The sequence below is a fragment of the Trachurus japonicus genome, chromosome 3, assembly GCF_045865225.1.
Source record: "Trachurus japonicus isolate A0001 chromosome 3, Traja_1.0".
NCBI classification, from domain to species: Eukaryota; Metazoa; Chordata; class Actinopteri; order Carangiformes; family Carangidae; genus Trachurus; species Trachurus japonicus.
In genome coordinates, this window is record NC_140909.1 from 6,863,053 (window position 1) to 6,884,622 (window position 21,570).

The 21,570-nt window shown below is 39.7% G+C and overlaps 4 protein-coding genes across 4 annotated transcripts in view; 2 read left to right on the plus strand and 2 right to left on the minus strand.

The window, feature by feature from the left end:
- Positions 1-3,955, minus strand: part of trmt10c (tRNA methyltransferase 10C, mitochondrial RNase P subunit) — a 7,905-nt gene extending 3,950 nt beyond the window's left edge. Inside the window, exons 1-2 of the mRNA XM_085806040.1 lie at positions 3,158-3,955; positions 8-487 (exon numbers count right to left, since the gene is read on the minus strand). Of these exons, the coding sequence (XP_085662166.1) occupies positions 8-487; positions 3,158-3,703 (1,026 nt within the window). The 5' untranslated portion in view covers positions 3,704-3,955. The remainder of the gene's footprint in view (positions 1-7; positions 488-3,157) is intronic.
- Positions 3,956-4,644: 689 nt separating this feature from the next.
- txnl4b (thioredoxin-like 4B) lies at positions 4,645-6,631 on the plus strand. The gene is made up of 3 exons (XM_085806093.1): positions 4,645-4,855; positions 4,960-5,111; positions 6,337-6,631. The coding sequence occupies exons 1-3, from the start codon at positions 4,724-4,726 to the stop codon at positions 6,500-6,502; spliced, it is 450 nt and encodes a 149-aa protein (XP_085662219.1). The 5' UTR covers positions 4,645-4,723; the 3' UTR covers positions 6,503-6,631.
- Positions 6,632-8,137: 1,506 nt separating this feature from the next.
- On the minus strand, positions 8,138-13,866 carry LOC146989489 (tyrosinase-like). Its single transcript, XM_085773015.1, has 7 exons — positions 13,072-13,866; positions 10,930-11,140; positions 10,691-10,832; positions 8,985-9,193; positions 8,753-8,863; positions 8,615-8,664; positions 8,138-8,302 (listed from the first exon to the last, which is right to left on the minus strand). Exons 1-7 carry the CDS (start codon positions 13,864-13,866, stop codon positions 8,138-8,140), a joined length of 1,683 nt encoding a protein of 560 aa, XP_085629141.1.
- A 2,933-nt stretch (positions 13,867-16,799) lies between these two features.
- mrpl16 (mitochondrial ribosomal protein L16) lies at positions 16,800-21,263 on the plus strand. The gene is made up of 5 exons (XM_085806100.1): positions 16,800-17,014; positions 18,281-18,352; positions 18,522-18,670; positions 19,159-19,452; positions 20,778-21,263. Exons 1-5 carry the CDS (start codon positions 16,945-16,947, stop codon positions 20,967-20,969), a joined length of 777 nt encoding a protein of 258 aa, XP_085662226.1. The 5' UTR covers positions 16,800-16,944; the 3' UTR covers positions 20,970-21,263.
- The last annotated feature ends 307 nt before the right edge of the window (positions 21,264-21,570 follow it).

The following is a 21,570-nucleotide window of genomic DNA, read 5'->3' on the forward strand; positions in this document are numbered from 1 at the left end:
TCCCTACCTTGGAGTGGTCGAACTTGCGCAGGACGTTGGGCGAGTCAGCGGTGAGGTAGACGAGCCGTTCCCGGGGGAAGACGTCGACGTGCTGCCGCTCGGTGCTGGTGACGAGCAGCCGCTCCCAGGTCTCGGCGCCGTAGCGTTTGAGCAGCTCCTTCTCGTAGGCGCCGCTCCGCCGCAGGTTGCAGAAGTGGAGGTGGAAGGGCTCGGCGGCGCGGCGGTTCCAGCCCTCCACCTCCAGCAGCTGCGACGCCGTGTTCTCCACCTCCCGTCGGGACATGTTGGCGTCGTAGCTCATGTCGAACACCAGCGGCTGGTTGAAGCGCATGGCCTGGACGCTCCGCCAGCCCAGCAGCCGGTCCAGCGACCGGTCCCAGAACTGCAGCATCAACGAGTTCTTCAGCTCCTCCGTCGTTTCTCCATCGGCGGCGGCGGCCTGCGCTCTCCTCTGCTCCAACGCCGCCTCCCGCTCCACCTTCCTCACCTGTCAAAGTCAAAGTCAAAAACTTTATTTGCCATTTGTGCATATTACACACATAGGAACTTTTGTGCGGTTGTTCCAGCACTGCAAAAAGTCAAAATCTTACCAAGAATATTTGTCTTATTTCTAGTCAAATGTAACTTCTAGTCAAAACAAATGTCATTATACTTAAAATAAGACTCATCACATTAAAAAGGGGCTTATTTTTTAGACACCTTTTACTTATTTCAAGCATATTTCACTTGATAAGTAGAAAAATCTGGTAGTGGAACAAGTCTTTCTTTCTTATAACAAGCACATCTTGCTTTCACTGGCAGATTTTTCTACTTATTTCAAGTGAAAATTAGTTTGAAACAATGAAAATGATCTAAAAACAAGTTCATTTTTAGGTGATGAGAATTATTTGAAGTGAAAAGAGTTTAGTTCTGACTAGAAAAAAGGCATTTTGACAAGAAATAAGACTTGGAAAAATTTCTGAGTTTTTGCAGTGCAGAAACTAAGATTATTTCATGATTATGTGCTTATTTTATGTTTGATTTTTCAGACTTATTATTATTATTGACTTACATCACCAAGAAAAGCTCTTGTTTTGTTTGTTTGTTTACACCTTTGCACTTTTAACTGTGACATGACAAGAATGTCAGGTGGATAAACACAAGGACATACAAGACACAACGAAAAACATTTTAAAAAGGCTCGAGCTTGGGATTAAGAGAAGGACAAGAACATAACATTTCTAAAAAGGCCAGAGATCTATATTTGTATATAAATAAAGTGTAAAAAGTGCTACTGAGGTAGGTGTGTTGTATTGCAATGTGTTTTGTGTTTGCTTGGAGTCTGACTGACTGTAGCCGGGTAGAAACTATTGAAGAAGCGTGATCTGTGTGTGATGATGCTGTCTGGTCGTTTGTGTCTGAAGTAGGGATGTGACAATTACTTGTTTTCACTTTCAATTACTTGTGGTATTAAACGCCACAATTAATTGATCGTAAAGATTCCTAAATACCGTCACTTTCCCAAAAAGTTTATGTTGGAGCCATATTGGCAGATGTGCACCAAAGTAAAGGTAAATGCACAGATACTGGTCCATTTATCTAAAGCAACACTGAATTGGTTATATGTTAGCGTGTCATTTGTATTGTAAAAAAAATATTAAAATAAACTTAAACATTTGGTATAGATGACAATTAAAGACTTAGATATTTCAAACACTTTCCCTGGGGGATTGATAACTGGTCCTTTATTAAGAGATCAGTAATGTAATTATATTTTGAATATATCTGATTTTACACATTCATAGTGTTGTGAAATTAATTGATGCATAATAATCGTGATAATCGTAATACCATGATTATTTCTCTGACAATAATCGTACAAAGAAAATCTATAATCGTGACATCCCTAGTGCCATTTGTGCATACACACATAGGAACTTTTGTGCGGTTGTTCCAGGTCAGGTGGAAAGACACAACGAAAAACACTTTAAAAAGGCTCCAGCCTGGGATTAAGAGAAGGACAAGAACACAAAATTTCTAAAAAAAAAAAAAAAAAAGGCCAGAGATCTATATGTGTATATAAATAAAGTGTAAAAATAAAATAGGTGTAAAAACTGCTACTGAGGTAGGTGTGTTGTATTGCCATGTGCCCGGGTTATTTTGTGTTTGTTAGGAGTCTGACCGTAACCTGGTAGAAACTACTGTTAAAGGGATAGTAGCATTTTTTTTAAAGTGGGGTTGTATGATCTACAAATAGCCCCCAAGTACTTTAATTGCAGTAGAAGACTCTCTGCACTCCTCCCGTTAGCAACACCAGCCCATAATAGCCCTGCCCAGAGATTTACAACATACAGTGTTGTGAATGGACCCAAAGAAACGGCCTATTTTTGTGGCCTAAAAGAGGTTTTACCTGAAAAAAAAATACACAGTTCCATTGTTCACTATAATATAATTTTTTCCAGCCCCTCAAAGTGCAGGAAAAACAACCAACTGCTGATCGGCGGGCGCTAACCCTGGGCGGAGGGATACGCGAGTTGGTTAGGTCCAAATAAAAACTGTGTTTTTCCTGCACTTTGAAGGGCTGGAAAAAATTATATTATAGCGAACAATGGAACTGTGTATTTTTTTTCAGGTAAAACCTCTTTTAGGCCGCGAAAATAGGCCGTTTCTTTGGGTCTGTTCACAACACTGTATGTTGTAAATCTCTGGGCAGGGCTATTATGGGCTGGCGTTGCTAACGGGAGGAGTGTAGAGAGTCTTCTACTGCAATTAAAGTACTTGGGGGCTATTTGGAGATCATACAACCCCACTTTAAAAAAAATGCTACTATCCCTTTAATGATTTTTTATGATCCATTGTGTTCTTTGTAAATCTCAATGGCGTTTTTTATGTGGATTTTTGTATGTGGTTGATGGGTCTGGCAGCATTGTGCCCAAGCCAAATTTCCCCCCAGGGAGACAATAAAGTATCTATCTATCTATCTATCTATCTATCTATCTATCTATCTATCTATCTATCTATTGAAGAAGCGTGATCTGTGTGTGAAGATGCTGTCTGGTCGTTTATGTCTGAAGTTGTACTATGTGCAGTGTTTGTGTTTGAGCAGGGAGGAGTGAGCTGCTGGGTGTTGTGTTGTGTTGTGTTGTGTTGTGTTGTGTTGTGTTGTGTTGTGTGTCACCTGCTGCTTCTCCTTGCGGGCCCTCTTGTGGCCCTCCTTGATGGCCAGGTACTTCAGGTACTTCTTCCTGGAGGACTTGGTGCTGAGCGCTGCCAGAGTCTCCAGCTCCTCGTCGCTCATCTCCTGCGGCACCAGCTTCCCTGCGAGCCGCCACATCACAACCAGATCTCTGGTCGCCTCCAGGGAACAACCATCTTTCACATCACCTCCATGTTCAGCTATGCTTTCATCATCATCACTAACCTCCTCTTCTTCACCATTGACTTGCTGCTTCTCTTCTATCGCAGCTCTAGATCTCATCACGGACTTCCACTTGTCCAGATCTATTATTGTGTTTTCTGTTGTTTCCTCTGGCTTCTCTCCTTTAGGCTGCAGAGCGTCTTTCCACAGCGGGAAACCAGTGCTCAGGTGGCGGGCATGATGATGCTGACAGACCGGGACAAGTCTCAGTCTCACCACCAGGTTCCTCTGGGCGACACAGGAAGCCACCGGATGACAACATGTGTGGAGTAAATGAAGAGCCGGGGAGGTGAAGAGCCGCAACATAACGATTAAGTTAAGTAACGTTACTATCAACTGCAGCTAGGAACGAAAACTACAGGAAACACAGGCTGCGACTATGTCATGGAGAATTTAAACAGAAGTTACTCTGCTTCTTTCCATTTATATATACATATACATATATATATAAACATTATAATTAATATCAGAGCGCTGTCGGATGTTTTAAATATACCCGAAGTTGACTTGACTGCTTTCCGCGTCCATGCTTGTCAACTCTGCAGGGGAAGGTCACGTTGCCGCGCGGTGTCACACTGTTATGTGTCGTAGTGAAAAAGAAATGACGCTGCGTGTTTGATTTGGTCTTAAATCTTTATGATATCTTTATATATATATTTTTTAATCCTAGAAAAAATGTTTAAACTAATAAAAACTTTAATTATTTATTAAACATCGATATAAATGGCAACAATAACAAAAAAGAAAATCTAAACCGGCTTTTTTTAAATGTTTTTTTTTTTTTTGAGCAAACAGGTATACATTTATGCAGAACAGCACATCAAAAAACACAAATACATAAAAAAAAATATAGTTCAAAGAAAAAATAAATAGTTTCCAGGGGAACGGGACTTTTTTTTAAATTTTTTATAATATTTATTTATCATCAAATAACATCACCAATTGAACAAGGAACAAAAAAACAAAGCGACAGACATTCCAAGACATGACAAAGGCAAACATTATCGAAACATTTAAAGAACTAATATATAGGTTAGTAGATAAATAATATAAGAAATATAGAGATGATAAAATAATGAGTAAATAAATAAAACAAATAAATATGTCTAATAAAAGAAATAAATTATAAAAAAGACCTTTAAAAAATTAAATTAAAGACATAGAACAAGTTATAAAGGCAGACAAGATTACTTAATATAATTTTAATAAAATTCAATCGCTGACATACTAGGGGAACGGGACTTTTACGATGTTGCACAGCAGTGATGTCGTCACTTCCGGCTGTTAACAAAACAAGCGGAGCTGATTTCTCTCTGAGCCTCGAAAATGAGTTTGTTTCTGCCGAAGTTAACGTGTAAAAAAGACATAGATGAAGTTATTAAAGGTGTGGCGGAAAAAGTCGTAGTTCTGAGGTTCGGCAGAGACGAAGACTCGGTTTGTCTCCAGCTCGACGAGATTGTAAGAAGAAGAAGCTCTGTGAAATATCTCTACAGTTTCTCTCTTTCTCTGTGTGTGTGAACTGGTTTTTGCTGATTTCTGTCTTCTCTGTTGTTTTTTCTCAGTTGTCAAAAACTGCCCACGACCTCAGCAACATGGCGTCGATCTACATCGTGGACGTGGACAGAGCTCCGATCTACACCAGATACTTCGACATCAGTTACATCCCCTCCACTGTTTTCTTCTTCAACGGCCAGCACATGAAAGTGGATTATGGGTAAATATCAATATATAATCAATACACTGGATCAAAAATGAAAGTTTTCATTATTTAGTTACCTTTTTATTATTATTTTCAGGTCTAACTCTCCCAGACATTGTATTTGCCTCCATTAGTGAAGCTTAAACCAGGATTTAAAATAGTAGCCTATCCAAATAATTTCCTATTGATAGATTGATCAATGAATGGAAAAGCCTCAACTTAAAGCAGAAGTAAGTGATATATTTGTGTTAATATAAGTCTTAAATAGTTATATCTTCCGACAGCAATCACTTACATAGAGTGTTTGGACTGAAACACGGGTCTGTCAGTCACTCTGCTCTGCTCTGAGCCCAGGAGAAAACATTTATCGTATCCTACAGTTTTTATCCAATGAGGAGAGAGAACGGCATGCAGGGCTGTGTGTGCAGCCAAGGAACGCCGTGAATGTGGCGACGTAGGGACGAGGACTGTTATGGTGCGTTCAAGGAAACTCGTATTTTTCCGACCGTGAAGTCGTACCAGTTCGATCTGGTACGAGTTCACGGGTCAGAAGTTACGAGTGGCCGTTATAGTGACTTTCACCGGTAAAACAGGTCGGAAAAACACGAGTGGGTTGCCTGGAACGCTACAAAGTCGTAAGTTGTGACTTGAAGCTGTAATTTACGATTTCAAAAGCCTGCCTGGAACTCAGCATTAGCGAAAACGACCGGACCACTTACTTCTGCTTTAACTATAGTGTGTTTTATTGTGCTGTATCAGGGTAAAATATCCAGCACGATTCATAAAGCATTCATTTTCTTTTAAATAAATGTCCCTCAACTTTCCAAACCCATGTGGTTTAAAAAAGTAAAAGTAATAATTCAAAGCTGGAATGATGAATAGGCCTACATGGTTTGATTAACTGATTATGTATCAAGTCTATTAAACATTAAAAATGAATAAATAAATGGATAAAAAAAAATCCTCAGCCTTTTGCAGAGCCAATGATAACTGAAAGATATTGAGCTAACTGTAATATATGACAAAGAAAAACAGCAAATCACCACCTTTAAAGGACGACATTAGAGAATATGTAGCATTTTTGCAAAAAAAAAAAAAAATTCTGTCTGTTCATCCACTAAAGTCACACTTTACACATACACATACAAACTATAAGTTACCACATGCGTGTGTTTTTATAGTGAGACTCAAATTGACCTGATTTGGTTGATAATTGTTTTACCGTTTTTTTCTTTTCCAGCTCTCCTGATCACACCAAATTCGTGGGCAGTTTTAAGACGAAGCAGGATTTCATGGATCTGATCGAGGTCATATACAGAGGAGCCATGCGTGGGAAGATGATTGTCCAGAGTCCCATAGATCCTCAGAATATTCCCAAATACGACCTCCTCTACCACGGAATATAAACTCACCATGTTCACCGTGTCGCCTCGTGACCACAGTGATGTCTTTTTGAGTGGCGTCGACCACTGCTGCTGCACTCACTCACAAGAAAAAACTGTGACTTTCAGACAGAAAACAACCTCAGTGTCTCAAATTAGCAGCCTTATTGATGAACATATTTATTTTCCAATTGAAGAAACAAAAAGTTATATTTCCTTTTAATTCTGGTCCTTTGTGAGGTTGTTGTTGTTTTTTTTACCACACAGGTGTGCACACACTCTCCAGGCAGTGGTTTCAAACTGTGCCACTGATCAATAGGTTACAATAGGTCACACATCAAACAGTAATGTGAACGTGCTGTGAGACAGTTTTAATAAAAATTGGTTTTCAAGTGTTTTATAAAAAAAAGACACATTACAAATATACAACAAATTAACAAATACACACACAGTGTAATGGGTCTTGTTAAAATTCCTACAGTGTTATTTATTATAATCAGGATATAGTTGTATAGTTTTATCATAAGTCAATGATTGACCGAGACGATGTAAGTCCTGAGTCTCTGCAGCTTTATTCTTAATTTTTTTTTCTTGTGAAAATATCCTGTGGCATTTTGATATTTCCCATGGAAAACAGCCGTACACCAGCAGAGAGACGCAACTAATTTATCCACTGTACATATTCTGCTGTTATAATAAACTTTTATATTTTATCATGCACCATTGTTTGTACTTTGTTTTTTATTAGTTTGGAAGCAAAGTTAACTGATGACACTGGTGGGGTCATATCTGTTTACAATATCAACACAAAGGTGTGTATAAATGTGTATTTCACACCATTTGTACAAAGACTAATATAAGAAGCATTCCTCTTTGTAATGAAAGAAAACTCATGATTGTTAGCAAAGTGGATCAGCTTCATACAGGTGTGCATAATGAACTTAAAAGTTTGAACAACTGGTCAAATAATCATTTTTAAAGATCACTGAACTAATAGTGAATTAAAGGGATAGTAGCATTTTTTAAAAGTGGGGTTGTATGATCTACAAATAGCCCCTAAGTACTTTAATTGCAGTAGAAGACTCTCTGCACTCCTCCTTTTCGTGGCCTAAAAGTGGTTTTATCTGAAAAAAAACCCAGTTCCATTGTTCCCTATAATATAATTTTTTCCAGCCCTTCAAAGTGCAGGAAAAATGCAGTTTTTATTTGGACCTAACCAACTGCTGATCGGCGGGCGCTAACCCTGGGCGGAGGGATACGTGAGTTGGTTAGGTCCAAATAAAAACTGTGTTTTTCCTGCACTTTGAGGGGCTGGAAAAAATTATATTATAGGGAACAATGGAACTGGGGTTTTTTTTTTCACGTAAAACCTCTTTTAGGCTGTGAAAATAGGCCGTTTCTTTGGGTCCATTCACAACACTGTAAGTTGTAAATCTCTGGGCAGGGCTATTATGGGCTGGCGTTGCTAACGGGAGGAGTGTAGAGAGTCTTCTACTGCAATTAAAATACTTAAGGGCTATTTGTAGATCATACAACCCCACTTAAAAAAAAAAGATACTATCCCTTTAAGTCTTTAGTTGCAACCTTACAAACAATCTATTCTAATGTTACGCTGTTATAACAATGGCCTTCACTGTGCTCTGAAGTAGATTCACTCATCTAAAGGTGGATCTCCACATCGACAGCCGACTCCTCGCCGTCTGACGGACGTCCTGCTGCTGCGATCTGTGGACGACTCCCACAGGATGTGACATCACTGCTCCCGTTCGTCCCGTTCGTCTCCTCGGCCCAGACTGTATACAGAGCGTTGGACCTGTAGTCAAACTGTGAGCGACACAAGTCAAACAAGAGACACAAGTTATATGTGTATTTACTTAGTTCAGTTTATTTGCACATTATATAACCTACATAGAAACAATGTAAACTGAAATTAAACATTGTGCAGGAGAGGTGGAAGCCATAAAAGGCTTATGAAAATACCTTTCCTATGTAAAAAGATGATAATACAGAAATTCATAACATTAAAAATTGATAGAAAGATACTGACACATCCAGAAGTGCTACAAATCTTTGCTAAAGAATGATTTCTTCACTTTTCACCTTTCACATCTGTAACAAATCCAAAGACTCACTCACCTCTGACTCTTTTGCCTCTGTTGGTGCGTCCTGACTTTGCCTTTGTTTGCCTGATCAGAGGGGATGTGATGAGACAAGAATCTACCTCTGCATGAAACATGTTTTCATCATCACAATCTTGGGTTTTTAATTTCTCACCTTTGCACTTGACAGCCGCTGCGACACTGACACAGAGCAGCACGACACTGAACACACCCAGAACAGGCCACTGCCACTGGACTCCACTGGTAGAAGATTCCTCTAAATACTCTGATGGTGAAAAAGCAAAAAGAAAAAAGTCCATGTTCACCACCATCAGAAAGGTGAGAATCAGTGAAAATGAAATGAGCTCTTAACTTGTTCTTACATTAGTTTTTATCATCGTCTCTACCTTCAGCCTGTGGTGTTAGACCGGAGCGAGGGAGGCTGTGTTCGCTGTAGCTGTAGCCCAGGCTGCTGGTGTCCCGGCCCCAGTAGTAGCTGTTGGTTCGCAGCGGGAAGAAGGGCGCCATGTAGGCCTGCGCTCTCTGGGCTGGAGGGACATGCTCGCTGTCGGGGTAGGAAGCTTCACTGTGGTCCTGCAGCCACTTCTCCAGAAGCCTGATGACATCCATTTATATGACACAGCAGAGAAAATACCATTACCATTACCAGAAACCAGGGCCGTTGCTAGGAATCCTGGGCCCCCTTAAAGAATACTAAAGTGGGCCCCTCCCCCTAACTTTTCCTTTTTTTTTTCTTAGACTATGTATGTATTATCGTTTTTTATTTAGCCTTCTTTGTTTTGATGCTAATGCAGCATTACACTGCAAAAACTCAAGTATCTTACCAAGAATATTTGTCTTATTTCTAGTCAAAATGTAATTTCTAGTCAAAACAAATCTCATTATACTTAAAATAAGACACATCATATTAAAAGTAGCTTGTTTTTAGACAATATTAATTCTTTCAAGCAGATTTTCACTTGGAATAAGTAGAAAAAATCTGATAATGGAGCAAGTTTTTCTTCCTTATTACAAGCACAAAAAATTTCACTGCCAGATTTTTCTATTTATTGTGAATTTAAGTGAAAATGATCTAAAAACAAGTTAATTTTTAGGTAATGAGTCTTATTTTAAGTGGAAAGAGATTAGTTTTGACTAGAAATGAGACATTTGGACAAGAAATAAGACAAATATTCTTGGAAAGATGTTGAGTTTTTACAGTGTACTATGAGTATTAGTCAGGGTCTTACGCAGAATAAATCAGTCATACAAAGATTAGACTACTGGGGTTTTTTATGGGCCCCACTGGACGATGGGCCCCTAGAGTTATCATCACCTTTCTCCCCTATACAACAGCCCTGCCAGAAACCATTGTCTTTGTTGTGTTGTTAACTCACATCTGTGGCTAACTTGGTTGTGAACGTATAGCACAAGTTTGTTTTCAAAGGATTGCTTCACCTTTTTTTTCAGATTTCTCTTTAATGGAGGACAAAATCCACCACAGCCCTCATCCTGTGCAAATATACAATCCAAAGTTTAAGCAGAGCTAACGCGAGGCCCCAGCTCAGAGTTAGACAAACTGAGTGGGTATTTTCAGGAGTTACAGTCATGTTATTGCTCAGGGGACAGTTTTTCATCAAGCAGTCTCTGTATTTACCTCTAAAACAACTCTGTCTGGTAACGTTGTGTTATTATCTCATAGTGTGGTGAATGTGCAGCTCACAACTTGTCCACCAGAGCGTTTTGGAGTTGTTGGATTGTGTATTTGATGAGTTTGATGAGGGAAACCAAGAAATCCCATGAGCCTCCGTAGCGTAGCTCTGAGCAGCTCACGGCTCTGCTCCACCGTTCTAAAAATAGCTTGCACCGACAATTAAAGGTAACGAACCTACTGCTATGACTATAGGGATTATGGCAATGGGACAATTTGCCAAAATGTTGAACTATCCCTTTAAATTTTAACTGTTTTGTGAAGAGGTCACTGGGGACAGGAGCAGCCTATAATCCTTTCAGTGCATATAAATTAAGTTGGTATTCAAACAGACTTTATTATAAAATAAGACATATCTTTTAACAGGAATTGTATTAAAAAAATTAAAACTACTGGACTTACTTGTCAATGAAGCTGTGGTGCAGCATGAATATGGGGTCATTGGCTGCAGTAGGAACCAGGGACATGGTGCCGTTCATGTATCTGTGGACCAGGTTGTGCATCGAAGCATTCAGGTGTCGTGAATCATCGGGCATCTCAAAACCTTTGGAAAACAAAAGAAAAACATGTTTAACTACATTTAAAACTTCCGGTCGCAGGCATTTGAAGAAAAAGAGATATTATATCATTCATGATTTTACCTTCCAGCTTGTTCCTGAAGCTGTTCTTAGATGTTTTGTCAAATGGAGGTGTGTCAAAAAGAGGCATTGCCATTGCGTCTTGGACGTCGCCGGCGGTCGGCAGCGTGCTGTAGATCAGATCCTCTCCAGGGTTGCGGATCAGATGTGTCGGAGCGGAGGGATCAGTGTGGATGCAGATGATGCCAAGACTTTCCTGATACGGACAAATGGTCTGTGTGGTGAAAAGAAACATGAGTTAGTAAATTTACTTGAGTACTGTACTGTAAAGTACATATCCAGAGGATTTGTACTTTACTTGAGTATTAGATTTCTTTGGTACTTCTTACTCTTACTTGAATACATTTCCAAGACAAATATTTTTACTTTTACTTGAGTCTGCTCTTTTTTTTTCTTCTTTTTTTTCTAAAATACTATTGAACACAAGCTGTGTTTGTCAAAGAAGGAAACCCTAACCCCTAAAAGCAGCACATCAGTGCAGGTTTCAAAGAGTTAAAGCAGAAGTAAGTGGAATGTTTGTGTTAATCTAAGTCTTAAATAGTTGTATCTTCCGACAGCAATCACTTCTATAGAGTGTTTGGACTGAAACACGGGTCTGTCAGTCCCTCTGCTCTGCTCTGAGCCGAGGAGAAAACTTTCCTTGTATCCTACAACCTTTATCCAATGAGGAGAGAGAACGGCATAAAGGGGCGGTCCTCTCTGTGTGTGCAGCCAAGGGATGCACGTGAATGTGGTGACGTAGGGACGAGGGCGGGGACTGCTAACTCCATCGGCTGACAGGAAGTTAGCCAAAACGACCGGATCGCTTACTTCTGCTTTAATTCTCAGAAACAAGAGTTAAAAGTTACTTAAATTCATTTAGAAAAAAATATAGTAATTCATTGATGTGAAAAATAAGAAATGTACTCTTACTACTTACTTAAAGTAAATTTAAAAGCATTTTGGATACTTAAAGCAGAAGTAAGCGATCCGGTCGTTTTGGCTAATGCTGCGTTCCAGGCAGGCTTTTGAAACCGTAAATTACAGCTTCAAGTCACGACTTACGACTTTGTAGCGTTCCAGGCAACCCACTCGTGTTTCTCCGACCTGTTTTACCTGTGAAAGTCACTATAACGGCCACTCGTAACTTCCGCCCCGTGAACTCGTACCAGATCGAACTGGTCCTACGACTTCACAGGTCGGAAAAACACGAGTTACGAGTTTCCTTGAACGCACCATAACAGTCCTCGTCCCTACGTCACCACATTCACGGAGTTCCTTGGCTGCACACACAGCCCTGCATGCCGTTCTCTCTCCTCATTGGATAAAAACTGTAGGATACGAGAAAAGTTTTCTCCTGGGCTCAGAGCAGAGCAGAGTGACTGACAGACCCGTGTTTCAGTTCAAACACTCTATGTAAGTGATTGCTGTCGGAAGATATAACTATTTAAGACTTATATTAACACAAAAATATCGCTTACTTCTGCTTTAATGAGACTTAACATCTGTATAAACATCTGTATAAATTGTTTAAAAGGTGATAACAGGTTAGCAGCTCAACTTTGAGTTATTGCAGGTTTATATCTGTATTGTTTGACATTATCAAACTGGAAATACACTTCTAACTCTTGATTTCATCTGTGTTATGTTTAGAGTACGTGTCTCGTCTGTTTCATACACACACCTTTTAGAGTTAAAAGTTACTTAAATTCATTTAGAAAAAAATATAGTAATTAATTGATGTGAAAAATAAGAAATGTACTCTTACTCTTACTTAAAGTAAATTTAAAAGCATTTTGGATACTTAAGTACCTTTAAAAGCAAGTACTTTTTTTTACTCTTACTCGAGTAACATGTCGACTGAGCTACTTTTACTTGTAACGGAGTAAATTTTGACCAGTGGTAGTTGTACTCTTACTCAAGTACTGGGGTCAAGTACTTTACTTTACTACTACTTTATCTATTTTCTTTTATTTTACTTTTATTTGCTCTTGCTTTTAACTCTGTTTTTAGTGTTTTGTTTGTTTTTATTCTGTCTTATGCTTCTTTTTTTTTAATGTTTTGTCTTTATGTAAAGCACATTGAGTTGCCTTGGTATGAAATGCGCCATATAAATAAAGATGCCTTGCCTTGCCTACTCTGTCCATCTCTGAATATCTCACCTACCTTCCACTTTGAGAAAGGGGAGGCGCTGTCAATACGACCGCCGGGGCCGACTCCACCGACGTACTTGTTGGTGCAGATGTTGCAGCGGTCGGTTCTGGTCCAGTCCCAGTATGGGATGTAGAAGTCCTGGTTCCCTGTGAGCTCCCTGATCTCCCTCTCGATGAAGAGGAGGAACACACGGTGCCAGAAGATGAAGGCCGGGCCCCTGTGTGCCGCGTTGCTCTCAGACCCGGCGAAGCTCTTGGCCGAGTAGTAGTGCATCCACACGTACAGATCGTACACACTCGTGTTGTGGAACTCGTAGTTCCCGTCCACCGTTGTGTCGTCGCTCGTGAGGATCACGTAGCGCTCGCTGGGGCTCCGTTTGGCCCGGTGCAGGTTTTCGAGGAAGGTTTCCCTCTCAGAATCGGTCAGATCCGTTATCTCTTTCCTCTCCACGTGAAACCGCTGCAGACAGTGGGGGCCCCTCCAGCCCGGGAGGCACCGACCGCAGTCAAACCCGTCGTAGTTCCCCCAGCATGTGCACACGGAGTCGTAGAAGGCACGAGGCCAGCTCACCCTGAAGTCCGCCGGCTTTGGGAGGTCTCTGGCAGGATGTGGGGCACAGACTCCCCGTCCTGAGCTGAACCCACAGGGCGAACCCGTCCAGACCGGGCAACACGTCCGGGTCCGCAGCGCCTCTGGTGTCGTACAAGCGCGTGGAAACTGAGCCTCGACATCCCTGAGGTGGTGGCTCATCAAACAGAACAGAAGGAGCAGCCAAAGTCCTTGATAGCGTGATAATAATAACACCATGGTGGAGGATGATGATGGAGTCAGATCAACTGAGACAAGCTTGTTGCTGGCTGGCAGCTTCCTTTTAAAGGGGTCGTACTGTATATGGACTCTTATACTCTTTGACTTTGGCTGCAATGTTTGAACAAGTGGCACGTAGGCATTTCTGTGAGGTCTCCAGACAGACAGCTGCCTCTCTGTGTTACATCATTGGACCAGGCAACACAGGTTCACCACCACAACCTCTATAGCTACTCAGGGCCGTTGTATAGGGGAGAAAGGTGATGATAATTCTAGGGGCCCAGCGCCCAGTGGGGCCCATAAAAAACCCCAGTAGTCTAATCTTTGTATGACTGATTTATTCTGCGTAAGACCCTGACTGATACTCATAGTACACTGTAAAAACTCAACATCTTTCCAAGAATATTTGTCTTATTTCTTGTCCAAATGTCTCATTTCTAGTCAAAACTAATCTCTTTCCACTTAAAATAAGACTCATTACCTAAAAATTAACTTGTTTCATTGTCACTTAAATTCACAATAAATAGAAAAATCTGCCAGTGAAAGTTTTTGTGCTTGTAATAAGGAAGAAAAACTTGTTCCACTATCAGATTTTTTCTACTTATTCCAAGTGAAAATCTGCTTGAAAGAAGTAAAAAGTGTCTAAAAACAAGCTACTTTTAATATGATGTGTCTTATTTTAAGTATAATGAGATTTGTTTTGACTAGAAATGACATTTTGACCAGAAATAAGACAAATATTCTTGCTAAGATACTTGAGTTTTTGCAGTGTAATGCTGCATTAGCATCAAAACAAAGAAGGCTAAATAAAAAACGATAATACATACGTAGTCTAAGAAAAAAAAAAGGAAAAGTTAGGGGGAGGGGCCCACTTTAGTATTCTTTAAGGGGGCCCAGAGTTCCTAGCAACGGCCCTGAGCTACTGCATATTTAGCATTCAGGGTTAATTTTTAAATGGAAGTGAAAGCGGATGGCCCTTGTGTTTTATCACCTGTGTCAACATGAGCCCCCCAAAAGGTCATCTGATTGGTCAGTGTCCTGCGTGTCTGGGTGAGACAAAAAAGAGAGAGATAGGAAAGAGGAGAGGAAAAACAGAACTTTGGATGGACCATGGATCACTCGTGGCTCATAGTTCGATTTCGTTCTGGTGCTGTTTGCATCACGTGTTGTATCCATCAGTCATTGGAGGAGGCCTGTAAACACATGTCCTCTAATGATGTAATGCAGACAGCGGTACTGCTAACGTGTAAGCTATGGGGGCCTCTGTTTGTAGAAATTATATCATCAACTATTTAGCATTTGTACTTTTTTATATCACATCTAATAAAACCAGACTACTCTTGAACGCTGGCTACATTTGTTATTTAACAGGTGGAAGAAAAGGTTAGCAATGTGGTCAAAAATTTAATAAAATGTAAAAAAAAAAGAGAAGAAAACCTTAAGTTTTACAAATTTCTTCAAGTATTTTCAAATAAATTCTACAAATTCCTAACAACAAAGGTCCTGCTGCCCCTTCCTGCTTTAGTTGCTAATTAACTTCTGGTTTAATTTTCATTATAAAGAAATCTCCACAGTGGATATAGGCTAGTTTTCTTTATTAAAAACAGATACTGGAAGTTATATGTTATTATATGACAATACAATTCAAACATATAACAACAACATATCAGGTGAGGTCTTTATCTTTCCTAACTTCCACGGACAGAAAATGTACCTGTGCCACCTGGATAATCTACAACAGAAATGTTTTGTCCACAACAGAAACACCACTTTAAACTTAATGCAATAATAGAATAGAAACATTTTATTCACTTAAAAGAAAAAGTAACAACAACTAACATTGGCTTGTGCACAAACCAGTAGGGGAGAGTGGGGTAAGTTGAGCCACTTTCTGTATTCAGGATCACTACATCAAGACAATTATAGTTGTGTTCCTAACTAACACATCTGCATATATTTCAGGATGTTTTGCATCCCTACAAATTAACAGAATGAGTAAATATAACTGTTTTTAAAATATAGCATGTTCAAAAAAAGTGGTCTTGTGACTCAACTTACCCCATGAATAGGGTAAGTTGACCATAGGAGTGGGGTAAATTGATCAACCCCCCCTTCTTTCCTTCCATCCATCTCCTACCTCCCCCTTTACTTAATATTTCATCTGTCCAGGCTACAGGTGAACACAAACTGCAGGGACTTCCTGCTGAGCCACCAACTCACTGATTTGGGGAGTTTTGCAATTACATCGCATCTTGGGAAGAATCCCAGATATTTTTCTTTGAAAGTAAAGTTTGGCCTCACTATAAACAACTTTTCCTGTTTATAGGAACATACTTACTGTAATCACAAACATACAGAATCTTGATTTAATCATTTGGACATATACAGCCAAAATACATTCATTAAGTGTATAGGATAGGTGGCTCAACTTACCCCTGGCCAAATGGATCAACTTACCCCACAGCTACCTTAGCTTGGGTTTATTACTCCCACAGCTAAAATTGTGCAGTTTCATGCTAAGTTTACTACCTCATGTTGTAGCTCATAGATACCACAACCCATGTATAAAACACATTTGCAATCATCTCTTTTGGTCTAAACACAATTCTCATGAAACTTATGATCGACAAAATTAACTCTCGAGAGTGAAAAATGATTTTTAGGTCATAAATGTTAAACCACTTTACTCACGTGGTTCTAACCTTCACAGACTCCATGAAATGATGCCTGCCTCCCAAATATTTGGTCACATGCTAATTTTTTCCTATAGTTTCCTAGAAACAAGGGGTGGGTCAACTTACCCACTGGCTCATCTTACCCCACTCTCCCCTACGGTATTAGGGGCCCCTTTTGGCCCCTGTGGCATCCGTTGGTGGAAACGCTTTTATTGTGAAAATCCATCGTACCGGAAGTGTCACAGCGGAACCGGAAGTAGCAGCGCTGCACAGCAATGGCAGCGACCTTGTACCGAGCATGGTGTCTATAACAGTTTGATTAGTTTACCACCTAAAATGCTCCTTTATCGACCGCACACAGGGACAGGTTTGTATTTATAGCTCCACTGGAAAAGTTAGCGAGATGATTTCGTTGATCAAAGCAGCTGTCGGCGGATTGACGGGTGTTTGTAAAGCCCCCGGTCACCTCCAAGGTAAACCAACATCATAATGAATAAGCCTGTGAATATTCTCATTTGTCCAGGTCATAGTTATCACAAGGAAATTTAAATCGAAAGCAACTGGACTTGGTTATTTGTCTAGGAAGACGTTTCACCTCTCATCCAAGAGGCTTCATCAGTTCATGAACGCATCTGACCAGGCTGGGACTGGTCCTAGCCTTATAATGAATAGCTTTATTGTGTGTAATGTATACATTTATTTATATATTTGTTCATTTAACAGATACAGTGTACGTATAGACACTGGTGTAAGTGTCTGAGCAGGGTTAGCCCAGGATGTTTCTTCTTACTACTACTCTTACTAGCTACTACTTTACCCTAATCAGTGAAAAACAACATGCCGTTAAAATGGTGATTAAAGTCAAATGTAAACATGCAGATCAATAATATAAAGTGTACAGGTGATATGTATAATACAGGGCTTTAGTATGCTATAAATGTTAGTGTCCCAGTAGAAGACATTCAAAAGCAAAGTGATGTTATCACCTGTACTGAGGATGGCAAGGAGTAATAGGAATATGATTGTTGACAAAATTGATTAGGCCTACCAATAACCAATTTATTATGTGGAGGCATAAGATAGAAAGGTTATGTTCAACTTAATGTTATGTTAAACTTTATTAAAGACTCAGGTCCCTAATACAAGACACACAATACACAAAACAATACATATATTTAAAAAGATGAAAGCTAAAAGTTCTTTTTTATTAACATGAATAAAATAGAAGTTTCTAAAAGGATAAAAAGAGGCATCTGATTCTGTACCAATGTCTCCAGCGGTGACTGGTATCTGACTACTTTATGTTAGTCAAGCTAAAATAAGTTTGTTCTTTGTGGCGGCAAGTCTACACATACATCACACATTTAGGCTAACACATGCGTTTACAAACACTGCATTTGCACTGAGCCATCTAGGTCTCTTTAATAATATTCTTTGGGCATCATTATAATCAACCTGGAGACTCTGCATGCTTGCTTTCTTGTAATTTATCCACAGGTGTGCAGTGTACAAGGGTTAGATATTTGTTGTTATTGCCAATGAAACTTTGTTAGGCAGTCTCAAAAACAGAGGCTTAAATTCTAACAACGGTCCCCAAAAACAACATAATAATAATAAAGGGTTAGAATCTTAATTTGTGGCTTATTAGCAGTAACATTTGATCATTTTGCATCAGGAAGAGTCTGTTGTTTTACCTAACCATCGTCATGCTAACGTGTCCTCTGCTGTTTCTCCCACAGGTCCTTTGTGCAGCCATTTGAAAGTCCTAGCTGCTGGGTTTAAAACACATGACATCCCTCCAGACTTCAGTGGTAATTTACAACAAGTTCCTACAATTTTTCATTCATATGTTATTTCATGTAATGCATAATTGTTAAATATGGGCATGCACACAGTTATATGGAGAGTTCACTGTCGTCTGAGTTTGAAACTGTGTGTTGATGTGGATCTTTTGATTCTATTTTGTGATATTTCCTGAAGATGTGGTGCTGCCAGAGAAACCCAAGCTGAAGTTTATAGCCAAGGTGCCAGACCTTAAAAGGGTGAGGAAAGAGATGAAGAAGCTGCGCGATATCCGAGGCCAAGCCAAGACAGCAAATGACTTCACTACAGGACAGTACGCGATCGTGGTGAGTGCATTTATTTTGTGTTAACACTGTTGTTACCGCTGCTTGAAACAGGAAGATTATAGTACCTACAAGTAGTCTTTCAAACCTGTCTATAATATGAAACCGTAGGTAACTGCCTATTGCCAAACTTGTGATACCAACTGTTATAAATGTCACAGTCCAGACAGGATACAATTGCAAAGTGTTTTGACATTTGTTATTTTGAATCATATAATTAATATAGAAACAATTAACTTAAAATTTACATTTATGGAAAATAGAAAATGACTCACTTTAAAAGAGAAAAGTGTAGTGATTCAAATACAAGATAATTATGACTCACTCTTGCGTCAAGAACAATAATATTTATGACCGTTTCTGACTTATGGAAATTATCGACATTCACTTTTTAAATAAACGTTTTTCGCTTACACATACTGAAACTCAGGTGAAAAATACAAAGTGTTGAATTGAATTCCTCTTTCTCTGTCTCGCTCTGTTATATCCAGGCCATGGGAGGCGGCTACCTCCACTGGGGTCACATAGAGATGATGCGTCTAACCATCAACCGCAAGATGGATTCCCGGACCACATTTGCCCGCTGGCGCGTCGACGGCCCGTATAAACCCATCACACGTAAAGGCCTGGGTCAGCGCATGGGCGGAGGAAAGGGAGCCATCGACCACTACGTGACACCTGTCCGCTATGGGCGCTTCATCGTGGAGGTGGGAGGAAAGGTGGAGCTGGGGGAGGTTCAGCATATCTTGACCGAAGTGGCAAAGAAGCTTCCATTCCCGGCTCAGGTGAGATGACGGATACAGTTTAGTTACTGTTCTGATAAATGCAGTATATTCTGAAAGAATTCCTCTTGAAGCAGAAGTAAGTGATATATTTGTGTTAATATATTAAATAGTAAATATCTTCCGACAGCAATCACTTACATAGAGTGTTTGGACCGAAACACGGGTCTGTCAGTCACTCTGCTCTGCTCTGCGCCGAGGAGAAAACTTTTCTTGTATCCTACAAGTTTTATCCAATGAGGAGAGAGAACGGCATAAAGGGGCAGTCCTCTCTGTGTGTGCAGCCAAGGGATGCGCGTGAATGTGGTGACGTAGGGATGAGGACCAATAGATCCATGACGAGGGCGGGGGCTGCTAACTCCATCAGCTGACAAGACAGTATGGTGCGTTCAAGGCAACCCGTAACTCGTGTTTTTCCGACCTGTGAACTCGTACCAGTTCGATCTGGTACGAGTTCACGGGTCGGAAGTTACGAGTGGCCGTTATAGTGACTTTCACAGGTAAAACAGGTCGGAAAAACATGAGTGGGTTGCCTGGAACGCTACAAAGTCGTAAGTTGTGACTTGAAGCTGTAATTTACGGTTTCAAAAGCCTGCCTGGAACGCAGCATTAGCCAAAACGACCGGATCGCTTACTTCTGATTTAATGTAGCTTAAATAGTCAAGTCTATAAGTGGTGACTGCATAATAGGACTTTTAATTTGATGGATCAATTACACTCAGACACTTTACTAAAACTTTTTTGTGCAAAATAGAAGATTTTAACCTTCACTAAGGTCAGACTTGTGTACTGTTGTTTTTTTGTTTTTTTTAACAATCCGTTTATTGAATTTTACAAACAATAGTTCTCCCTACAATACTAATTACAGATATAAATCCAACATACCACAGAAAAGATACCCCCCCCCCAGCCCCTAGCCCCGATATGTACACATATAGTTAAAAGGCAAAGAAAAACAAACAAAAGATGGGTTGATAAAGGAAGAGGGAAAGAGGATAAATAAATGAACAAGTAAATAAATTAATGTGTAGATAAAATGAGTAGATGAAATAAATAATAACAATAGAAATACTAATAAAAATAAATAAGATAAACAAAGAAGCACAAATATCTAAATTGGCAGATAATAAAAATATAAATCAATTAAAGGACTTGTGTACTGTTTGAATGTATTAGTTAATCTAGGTGTAGATGGTAATATATTTATATGACATGAAGAAAGTGGAGCAGAGACATTCTAACAGTTTGATTAGTTTTAAATTTCTTCCTTGGTGTCTGTCTGCTGTATATGTTACAATATTTATGTTATTCTTATGTATTTATTCCAGGTGGTGAGCAGAGAGAGCCTCGCAGCCATGCACAAGAAGCAGGCTGAACTGGAGCAGAACAACCAGAATCCCTGGACCTTTAAGATGATCGCACGGGGCAACATGATGGGTATCAGGAAGGTGATCAGTCCATTTGACCTGCACAATCACGGACGCTTCACGGGCAAATTTCACCTCCCAGGAAGAGTGTGACAGCCACACTGTCATCCTGTGCCACCACCCAGACCACACCAGTGAAGAGGCAACCACAACCTCTGACTCTTGATCTTTCATTTTCGCTTTTAAAAAAAAAAGAAAAAAAAAAAAGAAACATATTTGTGTTTGACATGTTTTTGTTCTCTGTTTATAAAAAAAATAAACCACATTATGTATTTCAGTTTCATATGGTGACTGCAGTGTGTTGGTAGAGTCTTTCTGTCTAATCAATCGCAAAAAGATAACAAACAAAAAAAGAGAGGTTTAAACAAATCTCTACAGATTTCAGTATTCACTAGTATTCACTACTAACAAGTCACAGCCAGACACAACTCTGAGGAAGTGATAAGTTTCCGTTACTGACATGAGAGATGCTGCTCAAACAGCTACACAAAGCAACAGTTGCTAGGGCACGACATCATTGCCTTTCATTTGCTGCAAACCATTTAATTTACATTGTATTCAAAGATGGTATTGAAATAAACAAATGCGTTCTTACCAAGAATCTCTAATGTGAACATTGTCAACATTTCCCTTTAAACAACAAATGTCAAAAAAGTACCCAATATGTCCATATATTGTTTTTCTTTTTCATGTT

Excerpts from the sequence above, each read along its gene's own strand:
- txnl4b (XM_085806093.1), top strand. The coding sequence starts at position 4,724 with ATGAGTTTGTTTCTGCCGAAGTTAACGTGTAAAAAAGACATAGATGAA. Across the intron at positions 4,856-4,959 it reads GTCTCCAGCTCGACGAGATT|TTGTCAAAAACTGCCCACGA; the intron begins GTAAGAAGAAGA and ends GTTTTTTCTCAG. Across the intron at positions 5,112-6,336 it reads CACATGAAAGTGGATTATGG|CTCTCCTGATCACACCAAAT; the intron begins GTAAATATCAAT and ends TTTCTTTTCCAG.
- LOC146989489 (XM_085773015.1), bottom strand. The coding sequence starts at position 13,866 with ATGGTGTTATTATTATCACGCTATCAAGGACTTTGGCTGCTCCTTCTG. Across the intron at positions 8,864-8,984 it reads TCTAACACCACAGGCTGAAG|AGTATTTAGAGGAATCTTCT; the intron begins GTAGAGACGATG and ends TTTCACCATCAG. Across the intron at positions 8,665-8,752 it reads AGCGGCTGTCAAGTGCAAAG|GCAAACAAAGGCAAAGTCAG; the intron begins GTGAGAAATTAA and ends CCCTCTGATCAG.
- mrpl16 (XM_085806100.1), top strand. The coding sequence starts at position 16,945 with ATGATTTCGTTGATCAAAGCAGCTGTCGGCGGATTGACGGGTGTTTGT. Across the intron at positions 17,015-18,280 it reads AGCCCCCGGTCACCTCCAAG|GTCCTTTGTGCAGCCATTTG; the intron begins GTAAACCAACAT and ends TTTCTCCCACAG. Across the intron at positions 18,353-18,521 it reads CATCCCTCCAGACTTCAGTG|ATGTGGTGCTGCCAGAGAAA; the intron begins GTAATTTACAAC and ends TATTTCCTGAAG.